The sequence below is a fragment of the Puntigrus tetrazona genome, chromosome 15 (genome assembly GCF_018831695.1).
Source record: "Puntigrus tetrazona isolate hp1 chromosome 15, ASM1883169v1, whole genome shotgun sequence".
Classification (NCBI taxonomy): Eukaryota; Metazoa; Chordata; class Actinopteri; order Cypriniformes; family Cyprinidae; genus Puntigrus; species Puntigrus tetrazona.
Genome location: NC_056713.1, coordinates 10,991,664 through 11,014,924, shown reverse-complemented (window position 1 = coordinate 11,014,924; position 23,261 = coordinate 10,991,664). Strand labels below are relative to the sequence as shown.

The 23,261-nt window shown below is 37.4% G+C and overlaps 1 protein-coding gene across 2 annotated transcripts in view; it reads right to left on the bottom strand.

Moving 5' to 3' along the window:
• Nucleotides 1–23,261, bottom strand: part of cadm1b (cell adhesion molecule 1b) — a 146,245-nt gene that overhangs the window by 13,854 nt on the left and 109,130 nt on the right. The window contains exon 9 of one of the 2 annotated variants that reach the window (XM_043259271.1): nucleotides 11,959–12,012. The exons of the other annotated variant lie outside the window; for it this stretch is intronic. Within the exon in view, the coding sequence (XP_043115206.1) occupies nucleotides 11,959–12,012 (54 nt within the window). The remainder of the gene's footprint in view (nucleotides 1–11,958; nucleotides 12,013–23,261) is intronic. 2 annotated transcript variants of the gene reach the window in all.

Here is a 23,261-nt window from a genome sequence, read left to right as displayed (position 1 = left end):
AAACAGATTTGACATTTTCATAATAACTCTGTTTGTGTTACATGAAGAAAAAACTTCATACTCTTACCCATACCCTCATAAAAAAAAATACTAAATATTATTTATTATAAAAACTTTGCTCACTTTGCCAAAGCCATTTTCACAATAAGCTGACATTTAAATGGATATATAATAAATATATCATTAAAAGCTAAAACTCCTCTGCGTTCTTGAACTGACAAATGAATCTTGGGTAAAATAGCTACATTTATTTCGCTTTTTGGAAGTGCATTTTTAAACAGGCGTCCAGAACGTCAGGGGTTTCGTGCTGACTTCAAGAAGCCTGGCGAGGACCCCCAAAACACAACATTTACATGAGTTTATTGTTCCGAGCAGATGCTTTCTCACCAAGGTGACCTACAACAAACAATACGGCACTAACGCAACATTATAATTCACGCCGAAATTGGCGAGGTAAACACCAACCAGAATCTCCCTCCTCTTCTTTCTTAACAATTTAGAAGTCATTTCTTCGTAACAGGCGACTCCATCAAACTACGTTCTCCTCCTCCGTTACTGCACTCCTAATGCCCAAAACCGCACCGTATTTCACCAGACGGCAGAATTACTCTTGACAGAGAGCAAAGACCTAAATGAACACATAAACAAATAAGAAGTATACGAGGGGAATGCGAAGAGGGCTCTGTGCGCTCTTGAGTCATGATGACATCTCATGGGAGATGATGGGGGCTGTAAGCTGTGCTGGCACTCAGGTGAACACTGCCAAAAGGGACTAAATTACAATCCGGGCGCACTGACTTGACTCCGTGCCATGAATTGCTCATCTTCCCTCCATTTGCACCCGGCACTCATTTGCTCTCGTGCAGCATATGTGCTCCATGTCTGAGTGGCTCGCAGACAGTCATGGCCTCAGCCGCTCGGCTTGCTGCTCCCCCTCGGCAGACAGGCGTAATTAAAACCGCACTGCTAAATGGGAGCTCAAATGGTCGCAACCTGTTTGTAACGCCGGAACAAGTTTTACTGAAAATTAATCACCTGAGAGAACGCCAAACTGTGCCATGATGAAGCGAAAGCACTTCAGTTAAACCGCACTGACAGAAGGTACTCGGCCATGTCTGATATGACTAGTTATGGCTTAACCAGCCCTCTTATGTAGATGGAAAACTTGCAGATGGCCGCTTTCCTTTATCTTATAGTTTAGTTGCAGGCTGGGACCGAACCTGCATCGTCCACATGAGCACCACGGCTCACAATGCTTACACTATATTGTTTTCTAAACAGAATTGCATTTTAATTAGTTACAGAGGACGAATGCGACGTACTGGATTTTGATTGTAATTTTGAGAGTGATTATGTTCAAGTGCTTTTTTTTTTTGTAATAATATGCGTATCAGAAGGAATTAATGACATTGAGGATCGTGCCTGACACGACGCTGCTACTAGATTGCCCGTTCTGAGCAGTTTTTGTGATTGGACTCGCTTCAGGATTTCATTCTCTTTTGAAATCGGATGGGATGCCAGCAGTGCCTGAACCACCAACTGTTATTTTACCCAGAAAGTTGGCAAGAAGGTATAAATTGATAATGAAGGTGCACTAGGCAGCGCAGGGAGAAATTTAGCTTATAGTATTCAACGAAGGTCAAAATGAATAAGGAAAAACAATGTGAAAAAATAATATACCTGCAATCATAGACTTTTCAATCCAGATGGGATTGGATTTCTTACAGGGAAAAAGTAAGTAATTTGCTCTGTTATTTTTACCGTTGTGTAAGGAAAAATCCTGACAAGTATGTGTGTGAAACTAGTGTTGTTATAGTTGGCTAAAACTAACTGAAATATAGCTTAAATGTAAAGAATATATATATATATATATATATATATATATATATATATATATATATATATATATATATATATATATATATAGTTAGAAGTTAAATCCGAAGCACTAAAACTTTAAATAAAAAAAAAGACAACAACAATATTAACATAAAATCAAAATAAAAGACAAAATTGTTAATGAAAACTTAATTAGAATATAAATAATACTTCAACAACGGTTGCGTTAAGATCCAGTCCGAACAGGGTAAAAGATTTATCACTGTCAGGCTTACCTCCACTTCCTTTACTAGACTGTAAATGAAACACTATGTTTATGAATAAGCCTTAAATATGTTTTAGCAAATCCCTTTACTAATAGTACATATGGATGATATCTTAATTTCTCCCAAGAGAACTGTACTCACAAATCCCATGACGCATGTTCGCTTTCTGAACAGAAATGAGCCCTTGAGGCTTTTAAAACGCACCGAATACATTAAAACGTTCTACTGTGTAAAGACTGTATATATAATGCACTATACTTTGAGATCCAGAACAATCTTCGGCACTTTAATTGCCTGAAATGCTAAATTAAATGCATGACACCCAAACATCTGCTACCAGACACAGCTACCTGCAGGCCAACCTCAACCGAACAGCGTGGAAAAAAAAACTGTGAATAAACTGAACTGGCATAGAAAATGTTGCTAATCAGATCCATGTGTCAGTAGCGACTCACAATCTGGACTGTTATAAAAAGAAAACATAACTAGGAAAGGATCACACAGCAACTTCCTGAGGAAAAAGAAGAGAGACTGTTTACCTTAGCCGAGGGTTCACCATTATCCATCATCAGTGTATCTCACAATCACACCTTTCCTGTCTAGAAATTAGCTTCCGCCTCACCTGAGGGATCTAAATCTCTATCTGCAGGAAATCTGCTCGGACTAGAAATAGACAGCCGGAGCAGAAGCTGTGAGGTGAGGTCCCAGAATTGGGTTTTGTAAAAGCACTGGGGATTTGATCTATCTGTCTGGTTGAAGCCGATGTCCTCAGAGCACAGGTGATTGGTCTCTCTGGGGCAAAAAAAAAAAAAAAAAAAAAAAAAAAGAGCTCCAACTTTGTGTGAGTATTAAACACAGGACAAAAGCCTGTCTCATTCGTGTGCTTGCTGAGCCCTGGGGCTTTCTGGGAAATGAAATAAACAAATTGTAGAGGCAGGTACTGCAAAAGATGTTTGGTTCCTGAGATGTTTAAATTACTAAGTGTACTTCACCGTGGCATTTGCTCCTCCTCCATAGAAAACCATATTTAGGCCTTGAACTGTTGCCTGCTGCCTGTTGCTAGGCTACACAGTTAGGGATTGAAAATAAAACACTTATCAAAAAAGAGAAAAGTGCACTCGGGGTGCGAAAGCATAAACTGCGAGAATGAAAGGCTAAATGTCTCGCGTAGCAGTGACAAAACCGAAAGGAGGGTGTGCTGTTTGACACCGGTAAAGAAACCTCAATTAAAATCAAGTATGCAGAGGCTTCAATGAATAGAGTGTTACTCACACACAAAACATTACTGTGCTAAAATGATGCTGAAAAATGCTCACGCATTTATATATTTATTAAATATTATATTATATTGAACACTGAATGGTATTAAAATATACTATTTAATAAATATATATATAAACGAGTGATCATTTTTACTATTCAATACTATTTAATGAATATTATTCTTATGTGTCTCTGTGTGTGCACATTACATATTTTATATAAATGTTTTTTGAACAGTCATTCTCAAGATGAAACAGATATTATATATCTATCTATCTATCTATCTATCTATCTATCTATCTATCTATCTATCTATCTATCTATCTATCTATGAGATCTATGATCTATCTATCCATCTATCCATCCATCCATCCATCCATCCATCCATCCATCCATCCATCATCTGTCTAAGCACAGTAAAATATACAAAGACATTTTTATATTATATTATATTCCCCATCCATATTACATTATTATATATTAAATAATTTAGTTCTCATATTTATCACAGAATACAATAAGATATCTATTATTAACATATAATTACTAATGTTTTGTCACTTTATTACTATAACATCCAAAATAATGAAATTCCTACGTTGTGTAGATTTTTTGGAATTTAAATGAAATGCATCTTCCTGTCATCCCAATTCAACAGCCTGTAGCAATTCATTTCAAGTGTACATTTATGAAACCGAAGGATGTCACTTCGTGAATTCAGAGTTTTCACAACCACAGACTTTATATTTTTCGCTCATGTATATATTCAGATAATAATAAAAGGCCTTAAACTCACTGAAGCCTGTGATTCGAAACGTGGCCTCCTACAGCTCGCCATTATGCATGAAAGGAAATTACAAGACATGTGATAATCACTTATCTTCCCCGTGCACAACAAACTTGAAGTATTTCGAAACACGTGCACCCGAGGTGGCTCTTTTTTCTCAGCGAACGCACTGCGGCACGAACGCGCGTCGCGTTTCTCATCGGCCCCTGATGGCAGCTCTTTCGCCCATTATTTCCTCCGCTGAAAGAAACTAGTTTTCTGTACTGCATTGATTCGCGGGGCTTTCATCTCAGCATGTTTAAGCAAAGTGACATTCTCGCACATGTATGACTGCGGCGTGACGGTAGACTGCGATATTAATGTGGGCTATGAGAGCGGACATGAAAGCGCAGGAGCAGCAGGAGCGCAGAGCCGGCTCGGATGTATGCGGGAGGGGTAGCGGCTCTGAGCACGCTGGGCTGTCTGGGCTCATGAGGAGGGCAGAGGAGGGAAGAGGCAGGTAGGAGGAAAGAGCGTGCAAAAAGAGATGAGATGAAAATAAACAGGACAAACAACAAACACAGACTGGGCAAAGCCCACTGATGCACCGAAACAACACGATGCAACTTTACAAACAACAGTGTATAAAGGTTTAGGGTAGGGGACTGGGGGGACCGGATGAATTTGGTGGTCTGCTCAGCCACGGGCACGTCTGAAATGGGATTTAGCATAGTGCATGTTGCGCTATATAGATGTGAAATAATACATTAAACAACGAGATACATTATCGACAACTTAAAATGCATTACACAACCTACTTCCATAAAAAAGAATACGCGAAGAATTGTTGGGTATAGATGTTTGGATACATTTTCTATTTGTTACATCAAATGGTACTATTTTGATTAGATGAATACGAGAACAGAATAATAGATATAGATAGGTCATCTGGGTATTTTTATGAATATGTACATACTTTACTGAACTGTACTGCATATTCTATTTAAACACATTTTCTATTCTATAGCCTACTTTCAGCAGAACATCTACATGCATCAGTTAATGAGAGCATTGGAGAGTAAAATCCAAACGAAGGGTTTTTAACCGTCACTCCACATGCAGTAATCACAGTGGATTCGGCTCTGAAAGAGGCCGCACGGTTTGTGGCATTTTTTCGCGTTTGATACCATTCTTTGTTCTCCGAAAATCAACAGAGGAAACTTCTCTGAGGAGCTCATATGGGGTGACCAAAGGCAACATCTGGTACAGTGTTTTCACATCTGATTAGTACAACTGCATCTGGAGGGAATTCACAGTGATTTACTCTATGTGGGTACTGTGAAGCGCACTGTGTGACACCATGCTGTTACAATGAATGACGCCTGATAATGAGCCACCGCTGTGCATTGCTTTTCTAAAAAAAAAACTTTAATAGACTCGGTTTTGTCTAAAGCCAAGTGCACACTGTGTAACTTTTTTCCCCCTGTCCTTTGCGTTTGTTGCTTGTCAGACTGTGCGACACGAGCCTGATGAGATCTTGGGTAGAAGCCAGAGCAGACTGTGCGACATCAGCCCTCTTTTATGTCAGTCTTAGGGCTTTGGTCGCAATTGACAGGGTTGACTGGGCGTTTTACATTATCAACTGTGTCACATTCTGACACTTCTCAAGCAAGCCATTGTGCTAATGTTGAAGTCTGTCATGGCTTGATGAAAGAGTGAATTTGCGGGCTGTTTATTATTTGAAGCAAACTCAAGGTATTTGTAGTACTACTATTAATACGGAAAGGGAATGATCTATAAGCAGATCATTACATTGCATATCGTACAGAGAAGCTAGCATCAATGTTCATAACATGGTCAGAACTTGCAAGTTTACAGTTAATCACACAATTAGGGCTTTTCCAGTGTAGTCCAATTCATGAGCAAATGACTCTTTTAAACCAAATCGGAACATACGGCGCAATGTAGTCAAATAAATTATTGATTTCAAGATGACCCATGAACTAGCCAAATCCATCAGAATGCTTATGTAATGAACAAGTTATCAGTGATGGAATATTTTAATAAAATACATTACACTTATTTTTAAAGAAATTCAAAGTTAACTTATTTTACTGCACGTTCCTGTTAATAGAAAAATTAACTTCATATATTAATTAAGAGTTATAAAGTTTACCGTTAGCTAATATTTGTTTCATATGTAAGCATAATAGACAAATTATAATTAACTGTAATAACTGTAAAATGCAAAGATCTGAATCAGAATCTAAGCAAATTGAATCGTAATGGAATTGAGAGCTTGTGAATTAAATCAAAACATACAGTGCAACCAGTACACAGTCATGAACAAATGATTAATGGATCATTCAGAAAGACTCAATCAATCAATCAATCAGTCAATGAATCAATCAGAGTCATTACTGAATGAACATAAACTTATAATTAGTTTCAGCAATGGAGTATTTTATTGTTATTTATAATATCATAAATCCAGTTTAACTACCTGGTCTCATGGCATACGTACCTTGGTGCACTTTTTTGAGAGACACAAAATATGTACCAACAAGTACATATCACTGCAGTTGCCAGAAGAAATGAACACTCGAAAACTCTGACACCTTCTATTCCTTTTTAAACAATTTTACAGGGTTTCCAAGTGTAAATTTCGCACACTTACTTGAAAACTGATGCTACAGAACATTATCATCACACATATCCAGTTTCATATCTATGGGTTTTCATAGACGGTAGATTTGTTCGGTAGCTCACGGAGTACAGAGACGCACTTGGGTCAAATCCTGTGTAATTACAGTTTGAAAAAACAGTTTAAATCTATGTAAAAAGAAGTGGAAATATCACAGTTGCATCAAGAAATGTGTTTTTATATCAGTTTTGCATCTGTTAACACTATAGGTTTAGGGTTGGATTTGGTGTAGGCCATATTTCCAGCATGATAGAGCATTAATTTTTCGCAATACATACCTATATCAGCCTAATATAGGGCTAAAATGTGCCAGGGTTCACATATTAAACTTGTGTATTAGCGCCACTCAGTGGACATTACTTTTTGAAACTGTGGCAAAATGTGCAGTAAGGTACGTAAAACCAGTGTCACATAAAAAGTGTATGGAGGTACGAATTTTATGAGACCAGGTTGTGAAGTTTTCATCCTTCGGTGCAATGAGCAGTTTTTGAATACGTAAAAAAAACAGCTGAAAGAGTATTTTTCCCCAATGTAAGCAAGATTAACTATAATTCATTATAACTGATGTACGCACAAAAGAATCAGAATCAAATAAAAACGAATATAAACGGAAATAAACAGATTAGCAGAATTGAAGCTGAGAGAATCGAGGGAGTCATGATCAAAGACTGTCTATTCTGCCATCGTTGTACGAACCCCACAATTTGTCTCTGAAACGGTAAAGCGTGCATCACGCTTAAGTCAGCTAAGGAGCCGAAAGCTTACATATTATAAATGCAGCTGACAACAATGCTAGAAAACAAGATACTATGCGCCTCAAGTCAACAAACAGCAAGAAAGGTCTAAAATTAGCCCTCTCTGGCATTGTGTTGTGAAAGAAGATTTTAAGGTGGGAAGGAACGCAGTACATTTGCGGTGACAAATTAAATTACAGCCAAAGCTGGAGAGCTTGTTTTAAGACTAATGATACACAAAGTCTTCAGTGTGTTGTTTGGCCGGCAGCAACTCCATCATTCCCACGCAGAGCTGCATAAATGACGCTCAGCAGACAGATCCATGAGCCCAGCACCCTCCGCTTTACCTGCAGGCACAGTGAGCTCAGCTAGGACATATTGGATAGGCCTTGAAAAATTTCTGAGGAGGAACTCATTATATAGGAAAACATTGCTGATGTCTACATATGGAGCAAGGACACATCATCTTTTGTCTGTTCAAAGGGTTTTAAAGCAAATCTGGTAACCTTTAAATGTCTGCGTCGTCTGCTGAAAGTGACTGAGTCAACAATCGGATGCGTCCGGCTGCCTGTCTCCACGTTCCGCTCTTAATTGGATTGTTTGGGAGATTCATGGAGGAGATTTCTAGGACGGCAAAGTTTGAGGTGGCACCACCGGATAACGAGAAGAGAGAGAAAAAAACATCTACAGATGCTGATGAGTATGTGCATTCGCATCTAGCAGCAGTTTTCTGCTCTAACTTGACACCATCTTATAAAATATAGACCCACCCTGCGGCGCACCTGATCTAGAGCTCAGCTGTCTTCATTGTTTTATATTTCATCAATACCCAGCAGGGTGTCCATATATCCAGTTGGATGGTACACTTTTTGCCCTTTCACGGAAACCAGCTTGGCACACACTTGCACCTATCAATATTAATCTCTGATCCATGGCAGATTCAATCCCCTCGAAATCAAATAATGCTGACTGACCTCTCATACTCATAGACTAAACTCACAGACCAAGTCAGCGGTGCAACGCAAACCTCGAGAGACCCTCCCACAAGAATGGTATGTCAAGATCGAGTGTGGGTGTAGTAGTACCTCTGATGGAGACAGTTCTGTTATTTTGGGTAGCTTAGTACAGACAAAATATAACTGCACTCTTGCTGAAGCATTGTATATTTACCAGGGTTGCAGCAATTTTGGGAAAGACACATATTGATTGCATTATGTATTTCCTCTGTATTTTTTTTTTTTTTTGTAAGTATGGGTGAGGTTATAAAGGTAAAAAATAGAAGGAAGTACACTACTGTTCAAAAGTTTGGGGTTGGTAAGATTTTTAAACGTTCTTAATGATTTTTTGTTAAGTTGAGGCTGCATTTATTTGATCAAAACCCTGTAAAATTGTTCATTTTATAATTTTCTGCATTTTTGCACATTATTTGCTACTCAAGAAACATTTCTAATGATTATCAATGTTAAAAAAAACATTCTGTGTCATATCTTTGTCTTGATTATTTGAACAAGAAAGTTTTAAAAGAACTGCACTTAATAACAATAATAAAAAAATGCTCATATGCAACAATTATAGAAAATCCAAACCCTCACTGATGCTCCAGAAAGAAAAACCATGCATTAAAGGGATACCCCAACCACCAGGTTTTCATCCAAAATATCTTAAATTGTGTTCAGAAGATGAAAAATCTTCCTTATTTTGTCTACATTTTTCCCATTTAGTACTGCCTTTCAAAAGCTACAGAAGATACTTAAACGTTTCCCAGAAGGCAAAATAACATTACATTTATATCTACACTTACATTTACCTTGATCTTTACCCTTAATGTACCGCTTTTACTTCTGGAGCATCAGTGAGCATTTGAACCTTTCGTAATAGTCCCTCAGCTGTCCTCAGTGTGGAAAGATGGATCTCAAAATCATACAGTCATTCTTGGCAAGGGTTCAAAATCCACAAAAATGCTGTAAGACCAAACAATTCTGTTGGGGAAGACAGCAGTCAGTTTAACTGTACAGGACAAAAAGAGACTTTACTCAAAAAAAAAAAAAAAAAAAAGGAAACACACACAAATAATGTGCTGCTTTTATTATGTAAGGTCAGTATACAATCAACCATATGTAACACCATAAGGCTGTGAGGCTGACCTATATGCATTCATACAATATATCGACTTGTATGGCACACTTTCTTTGCCCTTTCACAGTACCCAGCTTGGCACTCGTTCACCTATCAATATTAAAATCGCTGATCCACAGCAGCTCCAATCCCCTTGAGCTGACCCCTCACACCCACAGACTAAATGCGCAGAACCCAGGGTCACGTTTCTCCAACTGTAGCCGTCCACGGGCCCTAAAGACCAGGCTGCATATCAGATAAAACACTATGACTGTTTCAGATGTCTAGCGGGTCCCCCGAGCTCTCCTGTACTCACCGCGAGTGGATTACCCGTCGTGTCTGCTTGAAAGCAAGTTCTGCTCGAACGGTAATCCGAGGTTAAGACGGTTACACCAATAAACTTCTTACATGCTTACTCTGCATGCGGAGAAGTTAGGCTCGGGAAGGAACACAAGAGAACGGCTCTTCCGAGCGAAAACCAGACATGACTTAGTTCAGCCTGATGATCACAGAAAAGTCCTGAGCATAGATGATTCCTCTGAAAGGCTGACACTATCACGCTCCTACTCGCTGTGCATGACGATTTTGCGAAAGAGGAGAAAGTGCGGCATCTGTTAAAGGTGCCACTATCGGTGCTTCCATTTAGCCATTTATTTTGTGTTATAAATGGCAATCATCTCTAAATGTCACCCCCTAAAGCTACTGAGCGTTTCGGCAAGACATTATGGCTTAATTGATTTTTTTGATAGTAGAGTGCAACCCTATCCTTTCTCACTCTTTGCCAGCTCATCAAAAATGTATTACATTTCTATATAGCACCAATTACCTGCCATTGATTTATTTGCTGGGAATTCCTAGTCCTGAGCTTTCCTTTGCATGTTAATAAACATGGATTGGTATTTTTAAGAGCTCAAGAAAACCTCATTAGGGTCAGTATAAAACAGCTATTGGAAAATTGATAGCGACGTCTGACAGAAGCATTTATGAAGAAATACGGTAAATCGTGGTTGATACACTGTTGAAAATGTGGTGTAGAAAAATGTTTCACTTTGACATTACTTGTTAATTCAGAAATGATTACAAAGAAATGGCAAGCAGTGCAAGTAATGCAGTATTACATGAGAAATTTTTGTGAATTTTAGAGAATATTGTTTGATTATATGTTTATATGTGTGTGTGTTGGTATGTATGTATATATATATATATATATATATATATATATATATATATATATATATATATATATATATATAACTTTCTATATAGCTAACTTACCTGATATATTACTTATAAATCTATACAATATATCAGCCTTAATGCACTAAAATATCAAAATCAGCCAAATATCAAACGTTTCACAACAAAAAAAGTATTTAAAATATATAATGTAATTTACAATATTTAAAGGAATAGAAATACTCCATTTACGTCACATAACTTTATTAAATCCAAGTTATAAAAAATCTATCTTTTTCAGTTACTGTTAAGATAATTTTTTTTTTTTTACTGTATGATAAGAATCATTTCTATTGTACACATTAAAATCAGCCTTAAAAAAAAAAAAAAAAAAATTATTAGTAGGCTGGATCAAAAAATACAAATCACGTATTTGTGGCAATTTTTCTGGTTATTAAATGACCGTACAAGACTTATTCAGCTTACAAATGATTGTTGAAAGCAAAACTGCTACAAAGTGCATCATATTTTAGAGCAAATGAATCAGCACCCCGTAATAAGTATTGGATTGCATTTAGCAATTCTGATGCTGGGTACAGTAATCTTTGTTTTTATTGACAACTGTAAAAAAAAATACAGTGTTTGGTCGCAGCGTTTCAAGGATGTGTTGATGTCATTCTTATGGAAGACCGAGGATATCTGTAATCGTAATCTGAGGCACGGACACATCGAGATCCTGATAAGATTTTGCTCCAAAATGAATCTCTACGGCGAAAGATCAAGCGAGTGACAGAAAAGGATTTGACAAGCACAACCTGACAAGTGACAATGATGGCGAGGCGCCGCAAGGCCACCGAGTCCACTATCTGCGTGGAGATCTTATTAGGACGACCCACCCGTCTCTGCACGAGCCCCTGCACTTTACCCTCCACCCGCTGTCTTTTTTAGCTCATGGACAGTAACATGCAGCAGCGGCATACTTACACTCTCTCACACCCACATACACGTAGATGCACAAGCACAGCAGGACACAGGAAAAATGTAAAAAAGGGTGAGATGGAGTGAGAACCCTGCAGCTCAGATGGGATACTGTACCTTGGAAAGCGTTGATGGTGGTAGTGGTGGGTGGGGGGGTTGTGGTGAGAACATCTAGATGGAGAAAATGAAAACACACATAAGAGGTATTAAATGAAGGAGAGAAGTCACAAAAGCCATCATGTTAGTATGAAAGAAAGAGGAACATCTCTTTACCAAAACCCCCTTTACACCTGCATGGGAACATTTTTGTCATCATATCATAAACCTGACTACATTTACCGGGGCAAAAAAATCTTTGTTTTCCAAGACTTGCCTGCATAATATAATCAGTATCTGTCGTTTTGATGAAATGATTTGTACATTTTCCAACATGCTGTTCTTTTATCGGTTTTTATGATCTGGTCATCCAATTTAATGAACAATATCCTGTTTCTTTATCCAGATCCTCGCAGGGGCGATTCGAAACTTTATTGTCTCCCATTTTCCTCACTTCTAAGCCTTATTAGCATCCTTTTACTGTGGGAATGTTTCTAAAGCAGGGAAATGCAATAGAGCGCAACAGTGCCTGCCCACTTGTTAAGCCATCTCGGTTCCGGAAATATTTTTTTCCATTCATTTTTTATTCTATAGGGATTTAAAAAAAAAAAAAATCTTCATCAAAGGGTTCAAAGGCGTGAACCAAACCAACCAGCTCTGAGATTAATCAAAACATCAAAAAGTCTGATTTGAAACAAAAAGGCATTAGAAAACTGGACAAAAAGGGAAATGTAGGAGAATTGTAAAACAATATGTATTTAATGGCTTTAATGAGGGAGTAAACTACAATCCCATGAAGGGTTGACGAATTAAGTTTTTAAGTCTAAAGCTGCATTTATTTGGTCAAAAATATAATAAAACAGTCATTTTGTGAAATATTACTTTATATAACTAGTTAAATAAATAAGTTAAATGCATTTCTGTCTTGATTGTGAAGCTGAATTTTCTGCATCATTACTCCCTTTTTAAGTGTCACATGGTCCTTCAGCAATCATTCTAATATGCTGATTTAGTTCTCAATAAACTGTATTATCAATGCTGAACATTTTTTGTTGAAATTTAAAATTGTCACTTTTAATAAATCAAAAGCATCCTTGCTACATAAAAGTTATTAATTTCTTTAAATGTCAATGACTCAAAACTTTTGAAAGTAATTAAATGTGTAATTAAATGTAATTTTTTATGTCATTTTTTAATCCGTCAAAATTGCATAAAATGTTTTAAACTAGGCATTAATGTCTTATATTCTGATATTCGCATGGCACATGCTCATTTTGTGCAACCTCTGGTGTAATATACAAGTAGTGTTTTCCGTTTTATGTGAGTAATTGCAGGTTGACTTTTATTGAAACATACTGCCACAGTATAAAAGAATGTCTAAATGTAAAGGGGCTTAAGACAGACAATAGCTCAAAAATATCCTTGATTGAGACGAAAAATGGACTGTCATTTTGCTTTTGAATGAAATTGCGTGTCTGACTGTGAAGCATTTTCCGGCAAAACAGCGTTATTGAAACAGCTAAAGGCAAATTGGCCGGCTATAGATATTTGATCAAATGTAATGTAAGAAACATGTAAAGAAAATGACTTGAATTGAAATGATGGGCTTACTACCTACAGAATCGAAAAATAGAATAGAAAACGACAGCTTAAGTAATATAGAATTAGACGTCCAAGCAACAGTATAAAGCTTGCATTTCAATGGGCATGACACTGGCCGACGTGATTAAACAAAACGCACTGTGCCAAAGGCTTTGTTCAGACAGGCAGCAAAAATCCGACGTTTTGGCATATCTGACTCAAATCCGTTTAGTTGTTTTGTTTGTAGACTGAACGGAGAAAAAAAACCCACATGAAATCCGATGTTTACAAAGTGATCCAAACCCCATCCAATCCGATTAAAATCAGACTTTTTTGGAACGCATCCGATCGGCGTTTTCCGACACAATGTGCACGTAACGTCGCACAAAAGTATGCAATGCAGTCTGCAGCTGTGTCCGAGTGCACGGTATAATGAATGAGCGAATAAATCAGCAGCATTTGCACGAAGGTGCCTTGTGATTTCAGCTCTGCGGTGATGGACGTGAGCAGAGGCAAAAATTTCCCAGTTTTCCGTCCTCTCTGACAGCTGCACTCAGAAAGCTTCACGGCATCTTGCTGACGCTTACATCATTACTACAGCAACTGATGTAGATGTAGCAGATATTGACTTACAAGGCCAAAACAAACTGATCCGATTTCATCGCTCGGATGGTCAGTCCTAAAGTTTGCATCCGAAAACCAAATGGGATTTACTTGCAGTGCGGAAAACCAAAAAGGTCCACTCGACTTGATTCAAACCTTTCAGGCAGCTTTCCTATCATGCAGCGAGCATGGAAACGGGAGAAAGAGAAAATTACATTACGAGAATCATTTATTAATAAACACACAGTCATATTGGATACAGCCATCGCACAATCAGCGGAATAATGGGGCGCTGGCAAATGCGGCCGAGCTATTGTACTGTGGCTGTGCGATGTGACTATCATTCCACTTTTTAGCACAGATACTCAGGCGCCTTGCTGGGGAACAGTCACAGCAGGCAAAATTGGCTGGCTGTCTCCATCACTTTATTGTCTGCGCTCCATCAAAAGATCTCTGTAGGAGCCCAAACACTTCCCAACTAATGATAAAACATCAAGGACAGGATAATGTCTCTGAATGTAGATGCTGGGAGACGCATCGCCTGATGAAAATATTTCAGGGATTTTGCGCGCCGTGACCGATTGCAGACGGGTTTTGGAAATGTCATAGTCCCGTGGCTGAAATTGTGCATGCAGGGGATACGGCCAACACAAAGGTCTGAATAGGATGTGGCATGCATAATAGTCAAGCAAACAAGAATTTTCCACGGGCAATTTGCAGGCTGGGTGACTCCTGGCTCGATGTTATGAGCGGCGAGATGCGAATGTGTTTGGACGTGCAATATTTCCATTTGTATGTGAAGGATGGAAATATGAAATTCCAATCACGCGGTGAGAAAATGGACGATACGAGTACTTATCGAGAGCGGGATTGTCCTGACAACACTTGCGAGATGTGTCCTCATAAAACCCATTGGCTCTGTTCCAGTGTCTCTCAGCAATGCTGAATGTGTTGAATCTCTGGGTAATGGTCCAGATTTAAGCTGAGCCGGCATGAGTCAGGCCGACCTGCCTTTATTTTCTGTTATTTATGGTGAAAAATCACACCAGGAGACCTGTTTGCAGGTGAGACCACCCCAATGACTGTGATTCTTATGATGACAGTAACATACTGATTGAATAAACTATGATTTTAAAACATATGGAACATCCACATATGTGTCCTTTTTATTATATATTTGGCATATTTTTAACTATGTCCTATGAAGGAAGGAAAATTATTCATTTTGTTTGGAAGAGTTGGTACAGTTCCTTATTTATAGCACAATCTAGTAGGATTTGTGACCATCTCACTAAGTTTGTTATCTTCATGGTTTTTTAACACAAAGAGAAAAACAGATAACACAATCAGTTTTTCCAAAAATAACATTTCAGTCAACGTTATGTTTTATCGTTGTTCACACGTTGTTTCAAAGCTGTATGTCCTTCTATTTTTTCTATGGAACATTTGAAGAAGATACACTCACCAGCCACTTTATTAGGTACACCTTGGTAGTACCAGGCACTCAGAACCTCCTAAATTCTTTATTGCATAGATTCAACAAGGTGCTCCTGAGATTCTGGTTCATATTGACTTGATAACATCACACAGTTACTGCAGATTTGAGCTTCACATTCATGATACAAATCTCCCATTCCGATCTTGTGGCTGTAAAAGCCATTTGAGTAAGAAACTGGTGTGAGATGATTTGAGCTTTGTAACATGGTGTGTTATCCTGCTGGAAGTAGCCATCACAAGATAAAGGGATGGTATTCTCAGCCTCAGACGTCACGCCCATCAGACGTTGTCTAAACGTCTGATGCATATGGCAAACAAAAGTGGAAACACTTCAGGAGTTTCCAAGTCAACATTGGATTGGTTGAATTATACAGGATTTTGTTGCTTTTTTTTAATGTTCCACCTGGAATCAAAGATCTTCTGTTCCTCTAGCCCTGTCTTATTGGTTGTGAGTTCAGATATGCTCTTCTGCTTACTTTGGCTATAACAAGTGATTATTTGAGTTACTGTTGTATCAGCATGAACCAGTCTGGCCATTTTTCCTCTGACTTCTGGCATCAACAAGGCACTTGCACCCACATAACGTCTGCTTACTGGATATCTTCTCTTTCTTGACCATTCTCCTTAAACCCTAGAAATAGTTGTACATAAAAATCCCAGTAGATCAGCAGTTTATTAAATACTCTGACGAGCCCATCTGGCACAAACAACCGTGCCATATTCAAAGTCACTTTAATCACCTTTCTTTTCCATTCTGATGCTTGGTTTGAACTTCAGCAGATCTTCTTGACCATGTCTCCAGTTGCTGCCAAGTGATTAGCTGACAAGATATTTGCACTAATGAGCAGCTAAACAAGTGCAACTAATAAAGTGGCTGATGAGTGTGTTTAAACAGAATAAATGTTTTTCTCCAACAAACAGACCCCACTGACTCTTCTTATCTGGAATTAAAGAAGGTTTTGTGCTCCACAGAAAAAAATGAGTAAGAAAATATACACTGATCACTTGCGCAAGATAAAAATAGTTATTATTACTTTAATAATACGTTAAAGAGCTCTCCTTGTGGTCTCCGTCCCAGTCAAACGAAAAACCTTTGAGTGCATGATAAATTATCTATGCTAATGTATGAAAAGCCTTAAACATACGCAGTGGCTCCCTTTATGTGGTGTATCAATCCTGTTCTCAATGTCAAATGTATTACGCTGTCACAGCAGAAATTAAAGCGGTTGAAAGGCTGTCTAATACTGTCAAACATACAGTACACAGCTTTCACACAACGTATTAGCAGTCTTGACAGAAACTTTGGCCTTATATCAAACATTACAGAGTAGCTGTAGTCATTCAGCATCTGAGGCAGTCAAGAAAAAGCAGATAAGATTGTATGAGGCACACTGTGACACCGAGTCTACATTTGCGTTTTAACAAGAGCGAATGTTACATGCGTTTTGCTGAGAGAACATCTCCCAAAGGAGCCTGAATATGGAGGTTAATGCTGGACATGGTCTGTGTCGATACTTATTCTCTCCCAACAGGCCTTCGCACAGAACATCAAGTGACTGTAATTGAAACACACACAATTCCCACTGGGAGAGACGTTGGTTAAAAAGAGCGGTAAATAACAGCGCTGCCAACCTAGATGTAGGTGGAAAGACATAGGGTGCAGGTTTAAAGGTTTACACACATTAGAGTCTGTCAGTGGTGTATGGAAAATGCAAAAATGAAATACCATAAAAGCCTGAACTTTATCTGCTTCAGACGAATATAAATGAATATAAATGTAATGTAAAGTGATGAGCATTCATAAATGAGATAAGGAAAATTAATGGAATAAATAAATAATGACAAAAATCATGCAACTAACAATAAGGTAACTCTTTAAAATAAAGTGTCATTTGTTAACATATGAACTAACATGAACAAATAAGGCATAGATGTAATTAAAAGTATTAAATTAATAGTAAAAGCATATTAGTGTTATTATTATATTATGTTACAATTCTATTAAAATAATATTCAAAACATACATTTATTATTGAAAAATGCGATTTGCACTAAAGAGGTCTATAATAATAACTATAAATATATAAATAATATATATATTTCTTTTTCTCTGCAGTTTACATTCATGTGCCAGTAGATGGCGAGAAGTTACTTTTATAGAGTCACTGAATCATTTGTTCAACCGATTTTTTCAAACAGATTGTTTTCAAAATTCTGATTCTGTCAGGAACATCAATACTATATATTTTGCAGAGACAGGTTAGTAAATTTTATCAAACATCGACAAAGTAATTGGCAATATTATGCTAGAAAATGATACTAATATAATATAATAATATAGGCTGTTTCTCAATTCCAAGAATGCAGAGAACGGACTTCTTGTGGAGACCTCGGAAGGATGCAAAAACACAGCACATCCTCACGAGAATTGAGATGTACCACGTTCTTGCTCAACTGACCGCATAGTCTCACCATAAGCAGTAGCCAATTAACTATAAATATAACATAACAAACAAATATCGTAACTTAATTTAAACATGCTATTATGTAATATTTACTTGTATACTGTATCGTTTTATTTTACAGTGTTATGTTTAACTACGACTATGCTATGATTTTTTTAATATGCAAATAAAATACTGCACACTTTCTATGGGTCTTTGTACACCAACCGCCCGCAGCATCTTCTGGGACTCTCTCAAGTTTGAACTTGATGCATCCTCGACATCATGAACACATCAGGCACTTCCATGCGTTCTCTGTACTTGCATTTTTGAGAGTTGGAACCGAACTTCGACAGTTAATGAAGACGTAGAACAAGAACACAAGGACGCAAGATCGCTGAAGAACGCATATTGAGAAACAGCCATAATATAATGCATAATAATCAATGGGTCAATCCTAGCCCTAACTCTTAAGTCATAGAGCAATGATTGATTGCTATTGATAACAATGTTTATCTATGAACGTATCCTTCTCGTTTGAATTACATTAAACCATTTCAAATCATAATCCAGTCACTGGAAATTCAAAACAGTTGAACAGCACCATTTAAAACTAGAGACAGACTAAAAAGCAAACATGCAATTAGCTAGACTAGATTGATTAGCTCCACCAACGAATTAAATGCACTGCCTGAACTACACCTGCAAGCAATATTCCACTGTGAATGCTACACTTAAAAAATGCAGAGAGGGTGTTAATAGATACACACTAATTAATCTGGATGCCATGATTAGTGGTGGAAATCAATTCTCTTGTGAGCACCAACGTGTATTTAGTTATTTTTGTTAAATTTTAACATGCTTTAGGTCAACATAAGAAGCCTCAGATGTAATTAAAAGCTCTTATTAACACTTTCAAATCTCTAAAGCTTTATAAATACTTTCGCTTTGTATATTGTTTTCTGTTAATAAAGAGTAACAAGTCACTAAAGGATTTGCAAGATGTAAATTGCATTTACATCAAAGAAGAAATAAGACTCAGGGGAAAAGTAAGGATAATGAAGGCAAACGTATACAGAATGATACAAAGGATTGGAGCATGAATTCAATGTCAAGGCTGCAGACCTTGAGCTTTTTAAAATGACGTGTCGTTTCCTTCAGCGTCACATATTCCCAACTGCCAAATCTCCAGATAATTTAAACAACTTCATTATCATGATAAATGATAAACGCAGATAAACGCACATGAATTGCATTAAAGAAGTACCCGATCAGCAGGTTTTGCTGTCGGTGGAACCATCCTGCGGGCAAAATCACCTCCCTGGAAAACCATTACAACTAGCCTGTATCTTTCTGAAGTAAAAAGACCATGAAACTGAACATTTACTGGAGAAAAAAAAAATACTCTATGTCCTTTTCCAGTTAAATGTTCAACCGAAAAGATGTAAGTGACCTAGTTTAAAGAACTGGGACAATTGACTTCCAGTGATCTATAGTGTTTTAAGACTGGCAGAAGGCATTGCTAGGTCTCCGTAGAGGAATATTCTGCAATGTCCATAAAAGCTTTCAAGTCCATTTAGTTGGGAATATGAAGGCGAACATTTTCTTTAAGTTGCTTTTAACGTTAAAAATGTTAACTGCATCGACTTTTTTCTGTATATTTGTGATCACAAACAGAGATGAAGGCCAGTGCCCTCGCGGAGAAAGGAGGTTAAGTGTCTTGCTCAAGGCCACAATAGCTAACAAAAGTGGCTTTAGAAGGACTTAAGCCTTGGTCTTCCAATTCACAGTGCAGATGTTTCCGGACTGAGCCACCCACAACCACTAGAACTGGGATCAAGTTGGATTTTAACCCTGTATCTCTTCACCCCTAAAAATACTTATAAAGTCATGGCATAGACATCCCCTCCAGCACTGCAGTTACATCACATTTACCAAAGAGAAGATATTACTTGGGTCCTTTTCTTGAACTGGAGTTGACTTTAGTTGTATATCACAAAGCTTTTAAACTAGATTTGCAGCCCTAGATTTTCCTTTGTTTGAATTGGGACTAGAGGGACAAAGGGTTATGAAATGGAATAGAGCAATTTGAGGATAATCATGACGGTGCATTAGTGTAACATAAAAAATGGTATCATTACAAATCAAAGCATATACAATGTAAAACTGATTCGTCATGTAACCTAAAAAGTGCTAGCTGTGGTAAATGGTTTTATTCATATTAAAAAAATTCTATCATGTGATGAATCAACCTGCTGCATTAGGTTACACTCATGAAACTAATTTTTAAAAGGTCGGAGCAGGTAGAAATAACTCTTTAAAATAACTGTATGGTTTCATTTAGTTCAGTTTATATTGATAGTTTGGGGTCAGTAGGATTCATTGTCTAAAAAATATAACTTTAATTGAGCAAGGATGCATTAAATTGATCAAACATGGTCATTTTTCATTTTTAAAACATTTCTATTTCAACTAAATGCTGTTATTTTAAACTGTCTTTTTATTGATTCAATGATTTTTTTAGGAAATTGCAGTAAAAAAAAAACTTCTCATCATTGATAATAATAGTAAATGTTTTCCTAAGGATCATGTGACATACACACATGTGGCTTTACAATAACAGGAATAAATGACATTTTCAAATATTAGTATATATATATATATATATATATATATATATATATATATATATATATATATATATATATATATATAACAATTTTTTTCTTAATTCTCAACAAAAATCAAGTTTTTCATACGCACATGCATGTTTTTTATTTATATTTTTTGTAGGGGTTTGCCTTTGAGAATCCATAAAATATGCTTCATTTCTTATCAGACAGAAATAATACCCTGCCTATTTTTTTCTACATAATTATTGTTATTGTTGTTATTATTATTATTATTACTACTACATTTGTTGTTCCCATCCAATTCCAATTCCAAGTTCCAAAACAAATAAAGCCTTTTTTTGAGCAAATTAACTGAGTACTATCTGTGCCAGAGGCTTCAGTAACACAGGATGGGTTTTCCCTCTCACCATCTCCGCTATATTAAGCTTATCAGGTTGTGACATGTATCTGTCCCATTGCAAATTCACATTAGCCTACAAAAACATTTGATCTGACATCAAAACACTCCCCTTTGTGAAGGCCATGAATGCAGTAATGGTGTAAATGGAGAAACTGTTACACTGCCGCCATTGTCTCTGCATGCACAGTATTACACTACACGCTTTCTGAGATTTTAGGAAATGAGCGTCTGCCACGACCACATCTTCCTTTTCAACGCTTCATGAAAAATCAAACGAAGTAAAAGACAGAGGAGCTGTAAGAATTTGCTCAACACAAGCCACTGCTTTACTGTGGCAGTAAAAGGAAATGCTCTGTAGCAAAAGCAAAGCTGCCATCCCCCCGAGGAGCAGCATTAAAAGTAACTCTGACAGGCTGGAGAAGTATAGTGTGCCCAGGATTATCAAGCTACAAGAGGTCTTTCCACTTGTTTCGGTCCTCTGAGGTAGGGCATGCTCGACAATTGCCAGTGTAAATTGATTTAGAAATGCACCACAAGACAACGATTTTATTTACTGCGAAGCATGAACGATTTGAGCCGCACTAAAGAGAAATGCAACTCTCAGGGTAACGCTACAAATGCATATCATTTCCATTATAATAACGCTTTTTATGGCTGAAAATAATTTGCAAAGTCCTCACTCACATATTACACAATGCTTGGGAGATTATAACTAAAAACCGCCACTTATGCCAAGCCAGACGGCAATAAATCTCCACTTTTTCCGAGACGCCCACTCTGGCGCAAATAGACCCAAACTCCTCGAGCCTGTGAAATGAGAGGAAGTGTAGTAATCAGCAGGTGGTTCTCGCTCAGGTAGAGGTGACAGACATCGAACTAAGCTGGAAGTGGAACTGCTTCCAGGCGTGTGACGTTCACAAACTCTCCCGTCCGCAGATGGGACGCTGATGACATCATTCCCAAACACCTGCCTCTGATATCAGCATTATCAGACGCTAATAACCGCTCAATGACGAGCCACCCTTTTCCATCTCTTCAGCGCTAATGTCTTGGGCTCGACAGGACGGTCTGTAATAGCTGCAGCTGGCGGGCCGTTAGCGCTCCCGAGCACAACCTGCTTTAAACAATAACAACACTTCAATTCTTCTATAGCAAAGCAAAGCTTTGTTAAATCCCAGGCTTCAAGTGCCACTGTCATAGCAATTATTGCCTGAGCTTTGAAAAATCCAGCTGTCAGCCCTTGTTAAGGATTAAACATGCGCCGAACACAATGCACTTCCTGTGTTAATAAGACTAGTACTATGAAAAACTCTCAGGTGAAGCCTATTCAATAAAACAATTAACCCTCTATTGCATGCTTATTGAAAACAATGTTGAAAAAGACATTTCTGGTTCACTTGTCTTGCATAAAATGGACCTCATTAGAAAAATCTAACACAAATAATACAAAAAATATATATAAAAAAAAATTTGGGATGGGGGTAGTTTCCTGTTAGGTATTCTGTGCGACACTTAAAAGCAAATTATTCAAAGACAGCTTTTTATTCATTTAGGTATTTGTGAATATTTCTTTTTAGAGACATTTTGTTTTATTGTTTCCTTTCTTGAACACCCGTCACAGTCCTAAAAATGCTGGAAATAGTAAAACAAAAGCTATTCAACTATATTATTACATTAAAAATTACATGCTAAAAAGGCTGATAACTAAAATAATAACTGCGTTTGAGTGGATCCATATCTACTACAGTGATGCTCATATACATGCCACTGTCGCACGAGGTTGCTTCGGGGCAATAAACATATTTAAGCAATTCCTCAAAACATACAAATAATTGATGTGCTTCTAAATGTTTTAAAATAAAGCCTACTCGCTAAGAAATATGAATCATATTTTTGAAGGATGGATACAAGAATAATCAATAAAAATGCTGTAATGAAGGCTTTCCAAAGCAAAAATGTGCACCCCACATAGCGCATTATGCCAGAAAAATATGTTGTGTGACCAAAAAATTCCCTTCATTAACTATTGTATTAGCATCAAATGAGGAAAACCCAGGGGCAAGATTGTGTAATAGAGGGTTAAATGTTTCTGTCTTCAACAAAACATCAAGCTTCTTTGAAACGCAAATGCATATGAAACTTGAAACCCTTTAGTCACAACACAAC